The sequence below is a fragment of the Brassica oleracea genome, chromosome C8 (assembly GCF_000695525.1).
Source record: "Brassica oleracea var. oleracea cultivar TO1000 chromosome C8, BOL, whole genome shotgun sequence".
Classification (NCBI taxonomy): Eukaryota; Viridiplantae; Streptophyta; class Magnoliopsida; order Brassicales; family Brassicaceae; genus Brassica; species Brassica oleracea.
Window position 1 is genome coordinate 9,667,913 of NC_027755.1, and position 7,148 is coordinate 9,675,060.

General features: G+C 32.7%; 1 protein-coding gene across 1 annotated transcript; it reads right to left on the bottom strand.

Moving 5' to 3' along the window:
• Window positions 1–2,521: 2,521 nt before the first annotated feature.
• Window positions 2,522–3,501, bottom strand: LOC106312378. The gene is made up of 2 exons (XM_013749877.1): window positions 3,017–3,501; window positions 2,522–2,783 (listed from the first exon to the last, which is right to left on the bottom strand). Exon 1 carries the CDS (start codon window positions 3,428–3,430, stop codon window positions 3,050–3,052), a length of 381 nt encoding a protein of 126 aa, XP_013605331.1. The 5' UTR covers window positions 3,431–3,501; the 3' UTR covers window positions 2,522–2,783; window positions 3,017–3,049.
• Between the last annotated feature and the right edge of the window lie 3,647 nt (window positions 3,502–7,148).

Genomic DNA, 7,148 nt, shown 5'->3' on the forward strand with positions numbered 1-7,148 from the left:
TATATAAATTAGATAAATATATATCATATCAATATATATTTACTTGATAAAAATAAAATATTAAAGGCTTTATTTACGCTTGATATTTGACCAATACACGACATGTTAAACGATTTATTACTCCATCTCAAATTTAATAAAACTAAAACAAATGAAAGACACATAAAATGAATTATTCTATTTTGATTATTATATAGCTATATGTGTACCAAACTACAATCAACTAAAGAATATTAAAAAAGGAAATTTTATACGACCATATGTTATTCCGTAAAAAATATTGCAACACCATATCAAATTTATAATGATTATTTTATTTAATAAAATATGTTTAAATTTATGATATTGCATTATGGTACTGATTACTTAATAGCATAACTATAAATAATTAATTTTTTTAATTTCTATATAAAATTACTCTTTCCAAATCTAAAATACGAATATGTTAAATTAAGGCTTTTGTTTTATTTCACAGATTTAAGTCTAAAAAACTAAACTTATGGACATGTAATAAAACTAAAAATAACATTTCTCATAAATTATTTTCATCTAATTTTTAAATATTTAAATAAATATAAATAGAATAGAGATTATAATTTTTTTTCTTAAATTCAAAACTTTGTTTTAAGAAATAATAAAAATAAATAATGTACACAAACTTAAATAAAAATATATAAAAATAAAACACATAAATTATGTATGCACTTATAATTTCTATTAAATAACATTTTGTAAAAAAAAAAATTGTGTACTTTAAAAGCGTTAATCAAAATCTAGTTATCTAAATATAAGCGAAAAACATATGTCCAAAGGAGTTTTGTTGAGTTTCTTGAAAATTTTCAAGTGAGAAACTCTTTCGTTCTTCTACTTTTACTTTTTATTTATTATTTTATTGGAAAGATATTTATTGAGTTTCTACCGGTGGATATGTTCTAACACTTATGAGAGTTCAGTAATTTCAGAATTTTTTCAGCCCAGATAAACGAAAGATATATTTCCAGAAGAGTTTTGTTTAAACGGCTTGATTGTTAGTTCATATTCAAAAGTTAAACCAAGTACACCATGCTGAATTTATGATTTTCGAAAAATCAGAACATTTTTATTGAATAAATCAGAGATAATGAGTTCATATGAATGAATGTATGAGATTCAACGTTGGTGTACGATCAAGGAAGGAGATTAATATGTTAGTAATTACAGGTCAAGTGGAGATTCTCAATGGCCAAAGTAGAAATATTTTTGTCAAGTGGAGCTTAGGTTAAAGCTCGCGTGACATGACAAACTTCTTGGATGTCTTAGATTTTCACAAAAGTCTCTCTCTCGAGGTTTGAAAGTCTTTGGAAATGACTACCTGATAAATCAAATAGGGAATTGTTAAGTTGCATGTGCTTTTCATAGATTTTCAACTTAAAACTATAAACTATGGATTGATTCTATCTTTTTATATATTAGTTAATTATTTATTCAATTATCGATGTGTGATTTTTTTTCATTCGTTAACATTTCTTTTCACGTTCAGACATAGAAATTTTTGAGAATAATATCCATAGATTGGTGCAATATCAGGTGGCTTTGATACCATGTTAAATTCTTGCTTATCATGAGATTCTAAATTTAAATCATTTGGCGATAAATGGATTGGTTTAAATTTGTTATATATTTTTGACGTGTTCTATGTTATATTTTCGATGTGGAATATTTTCTATAACACCCTCTATCGAGATAAACGTTCAACGAGCTCCCACAAGTAGAATGAGCGTATAAATGTAATCTATTCAAGACGAACAAATAACATATATTATTCATACTCTAAAGCTAGATTGATGACAAAATAGAAGAAGCTAGATTTGCCATTCTTCTTCATATTCAGTTAGTTTTACTTTTACCAGTTGAAGACTATTTTGTTCTAAAACATTAAGATAAATCCTAGTTGAAGTAAATTTTCCATCACCCATATCAGAGTTTTAAATTTAACAGGAGGGTGACCCGATCTTGTCCAAAAGAACCAAAGAAATTACTGTCCTTCTTCCAGCTCTATGACTATACCTCCACGCTGAAAGTATTCTTAGCTCGTTCAAAATGCATACATTGGGATCTTGGTTTCAGCGAAGAAAAAACTTTTTCATTAGGTACAAGTAGTTCTCGTCAAGGTCCTCTCCTATTTCCAAAAGGACTTGCAACTTCTCATTCATTTGATTCATAAATAGCGAGTTGAGTTGTAGTGCATCTATTAGTAATAAATTTTTATAGTTGAAAACTTCAGATGGGATAGCCGGATCACCAAGTTTGCAAGACTTGTTGACATTGGAGAAAGCATCCTGAATCAACTTCAGTGTCTTTAAATATATGGCTTAAAGCACAAATAGGAATTGGGTTTGAAATTACCCTTTTCTTTAGCTCAGAATGCTAAAATATTAACCATGATCTTTTGATAACCAAATTCTTGAAATTCTCAGGTTGTTTCTTACCTTGTTACTTGAAAGTTGAAATGCTTTGATTTCTTCAGTGCAGAATGCTAGAATATTCCAATATATATATATAAACTCTGTGAGTTATTGTAACGGTACAGAATCAAGGTTAAGGTGATGCTTGACTGGGGGCCCAAGGGAAAATTTGGACCGCCGTTGCCTGCAGTTGTGATCATCTATGCTCCAAGGAAGATGTTAACCACACACCTGTTCCGGGAAACTCTTCTAAAGGCCACAGCTTACCCTGAAATCCCAGTGGCTTTAAGAAGCCTTTTTGCGTGTTTGGTGTACTACATGGGGATGGTTCTCTCATCTCTGTTGGGACAGTATTAGTGACGAATATTTTTTTCTCATATTATTCTAATATATTATAAGTTTTTTATAGGTAAAATAATATATTATAAGTTCTGGAGATAAAAAAATATAATCTTGAGACCAATGGGGAATTGTCAAAATATAAGATAGAAGAAGAATGCAAGAGTTTTTTTTTTTTTTTTGAAAAAGAAGAATGCAAGAGTTCATTATTACATGAATTGACAAATTATTACCATAATATAATGACAGACAGATAAATCTCGTCCTTAGCCTCTCTTAACAGGATCAAAGTTGGAGACACCAACAACCACACCGATGATGACCGTGAGCACCACTCCTCCCGCGGCAATGCTAAGCAAGAAGTTCTTTAGAGAGGGAGAGATTCCGGAGCCTGCGGCTTCAGCCACCTCAGGGATCACCATTGAAACGGTGAGAGCTGCTGCTGCTAAGCCGCTCACAGCCTTCTCCATCTTCAGGTTAGATGCATTCACTTGAAACCTCCGTGAAGGCATGGCTAAGGAGGAGGATGACGCCTTAGATGGCTTCAAAGGCAATAGTGGCTTGCGTAAGGCTACAGATTTTGTCGACGACGGCGATCGGTTTTGGGTGAGTGGCATGAACAATGACACGGCGGAGGTAGAAGCCATCTCTTTTTCTCTCCTCTTCTTTCTTTTCGAGTTTGTTTCGCAATGTGAGTTTGGTCTATGAGAAGAAACATAAGATATGGGTCATATGAGGAGTGGGAGATATGTGTCTTACGTGGCAGTTTCTGACCTTGGAAGTCTGATTCTTTAGATAAGGTTATCTTCATTTTAATTTTCTTGTTAGCCCAATCACAGTTCTTTGCTTTCTTTTCGATTTTTTTTTTGTCTACTATTCATTATTTTATTGCCTACTCTTTTTTATTGGTGATCACAAAAACAAAAATTAAACTTTACCACTTATTGCATTTTACAAAAAAAAAAACTAAAAGAAAACTGCCAGAAAATTAATCTTTTATAGTTGTCAAAAAAAAAAAATCTTTTATAAATGGGAAATTAGGTGATATAAACAAACAAAAACTCATAATTCATTATATAACCAAAATCACACCCTCTTTCCTTTTCTCTCTTCCTATCTCTCTCTACTCTCTTTCTACAAAACTAATTTTACTTTTTTTTGGTTATATCACAAATAAGCCCATAAATATATCTCTTAATATTATTTGAGAAACACTGCGACATTTGATTTATATCATATGTTATCATTAAAATGATTTTTAGAATTTTTAGAAAAATAAAAAATCAATACGACTGAGTATATTACAACTTTACAACTGAGTTACGAAGAAGTTGTTGTTAATATGTTGTTAACTAACCACGAATTTATGATTGTTCATTGTTAATTCGTTGTCAACCACATGTATTAAGAGATTCACGGTTTACGGTTTAGGGATTCAAGGTATGCTAGTGAATTTGTCGTAAACCTGAAAATGCAAGATCGTGTTCATTCGTCATAAAAGATATTACCCGTGCATTTGTCGTAAATCGAAAAGTTGAAAACTCATTAATTTGTAGTGAAATATATGAACCATTAATTCATTGTAAATCGAAAACACGGTTCATACTACATTCGTAGTAAACAAAAAATGCGGTTCCTACTAAATTCATCGTAAATAAAAAATGCGGTTCCTACTAAATTCATCATAAATAAATAAACATGGACCTAGTGAGTTCATCATTAATTTACGATGAATTTACGAGGAAACATTATTTCTTATATAAGCCCAACCCATTTTTCCCCAACTCGTCGGCCATTCTTAGCTTCCTAAGCTCTCTCCTCCCTGCGAAAAATTAAAGGTTAGTTTTTTCTTAGTAAAATTTGGTTGTTGTTAGTTTTGTTAGATTAATTGAATTAGTTTAGGTCCATGAATTAGATTAGGTTACGTGCAAAATACATTACTTAACATAATTAGTTTATATTTGATGACCAATTTAATTATTTATAACTATTTTTTGTAGATGGCTCCCAGAGAGTGAGTAAGCAAGAAGAATTGTCCACATTATAGTGAGACCTTCGGTACCAGAGATAAATTGGGTTATATTTCCTCCGCTTCTACTTCAGCTCCGGAGACTCAGTCTCAGACAGCTCCACTACCACGACCCCCTATATTGCTCCCGAAGATATATCAGGTTATAGTTCCTCCGCTTCTACTTCAGTTCCGAAAGCTCAGTCTCAGACAGCTCCACCACCACCCCCGATTGCTCCCGGAGATATATCAGGTTATAGTTCCTCCGCTTCTACTTCAGTTCCGGAGACTCAGTCTCAGACAAGTCCACCACCACCACCCCTGATTGCTCCCGCAGCGCCTCTGTTTCCTCCCGCTGTGCCTCACATTGCTTCGGGTCTTCATCCGGATTTGATGGTGCCATCCAAAGCTCCGTACGCTCAGTAAAACGTCTTGGACCTTCTCGCCCAACCAGGACGAGAAGATTTATGTGTATTGGACCCCGATCGACCGCCAAACACTCTGGTACATTTTAATTTGTTTTTTTTGCAGGTTTTCTAGTATTTTTATGTTATTTTACAGGTTTTGACTTGACGGTTAAGTGTCGAGAAGCATTTCCAACACAACTAAGCGATATTTCATCGAGCTACATTCCAACTGGAATCTCATACCAGGACATATCCACGCTACAAGGTTTAAATGTTTTGCAGGAATTTTTTTTTTAAAATTTAATTTTAAATATATATTTTCTAAATATAAATAATTATTTTTTATTGTTTTGGCAGAAAGAATGGAATTGGTCTATCGGCATCAATGAACCGGTGGAAAAGGTGTTTATCACCAAGGTGAAGATATGTTTTGCTAAATGCAAAGAAGAAGAGTTTGTGAAAAACAAAATACAAAAACTTATGAAAAACAACAACAAGATATATATACATATATATATATATATATATATATATATATATATATGTATATATATCTTGTTGTTGTTTGGGAGGTTTTTAGGGTGAAGTTCTTAGCGGAATATAAGAAACTGTCTCTTAACTTTTAACTAAACAACTAAGAACCAGCTCTTAAATATCTTATATAAGAGCCGGTTCTTAACTTTTTTAATTAAAAGTTAAAAGATAGTTTCTTATATTCCGATAAGAATCACGTTATAAGAATCCCTCATTAATAATGCTCTAACTCTAGTTGATTCTGGGGTCGTCATGTGTAATAATAATGTTTTTGGAACTACAATGTTTTTGCTTTATATATAGTAAATGTACTTGTTTAGGAACGAGAATTGGGCATAGATAACGAAGCCTAACAGTGGTAGTGCGGCCTGCTCCGAGGAGTAAACTTCCCCGCACGCAAAGAAGGACGATTCAAACAGTAAGCTACTCATAGACTGCATTTACCTTCGCTCAAAGCCAGAAACAACCACTTTGACTTACACAGTAACACAAGCAACAAGGGTAATGATGACTGCCGAAACATCTCCCTGACATGGTCACTACGAGACGGAAGGAAAGAAGAGGAAGGATATATATATATATGAGCATCCAATGAAGAAGAAAGGCATCATCACGACTTCGAGAGAGAAAGCTATTGACTACTTGTTTATCATTTCTTATATTTCCTCTTCAGAAAATAGTTTAAACATTTCAATTTACAAAATTTTTGAGCCTTAAATCTCTTTATTTTTGTTTGATTAGTCCCTAAACTAGATTACTAGATTTAGGATTCAACAACTCAAGGAGAATCATGTTAAGGGTTACGCTGGCGGTGTACAGGGGCGCTGGAAACATCGAGAACTATTTGTGTTTGGAATTAAATTGGAAGTTGCAGAATACAAACACTATATATTCTTATGGTCAGCATGGGATGATACTTCTGGTTGCATGACCTCTTTAAGTCAGAGCATATGGTACGTATATAGGACGGTGGAAAGTAACACGAGAGGAGAAGGAGATGATCTGATTTCTTCTATGTCTCGTTCATGGCAGGCTAGTCAATGGATAATGATTGATTGTATACATCTTTTACTGGTTAGTAGGGAACGTCATGTATGTGTAAAGGCCGATAGGCAAGCTCGATTGGGACTGTCATGTCCAGAGCCGTGCTTCAAGTGTATTCAAAAAGGCTTTCGCCTAGGGCCCCCAAAATATATAGTTTTTTTAGGGCCCCAAATTTCCAAAAATTATTAGTAGTATATTGGTTTAAGTTTGCCATTTATTATTCAATACAAGTTCAATTATCTACATTGCTTTTTAAAAAAATGAGTATTTTATTTTATTGTCAATTTTCCAAATTGAAAAAAGGAATATATGTTTTATATGTCAAACTCCTAAATAAAAAGGAAAAAGTGCAGTTATACTTAATATATTTGG

Bases quoted from the DNA above. Each gene is read 5' to 3' on its own strand.
- LOC106312378 (XM_013749877.1), bottom strand. From the start codon at position 3,430: ATGGCTTCTACCTCCGCCGTGTCATTGTTCATGCCACTCACCCAAAAC.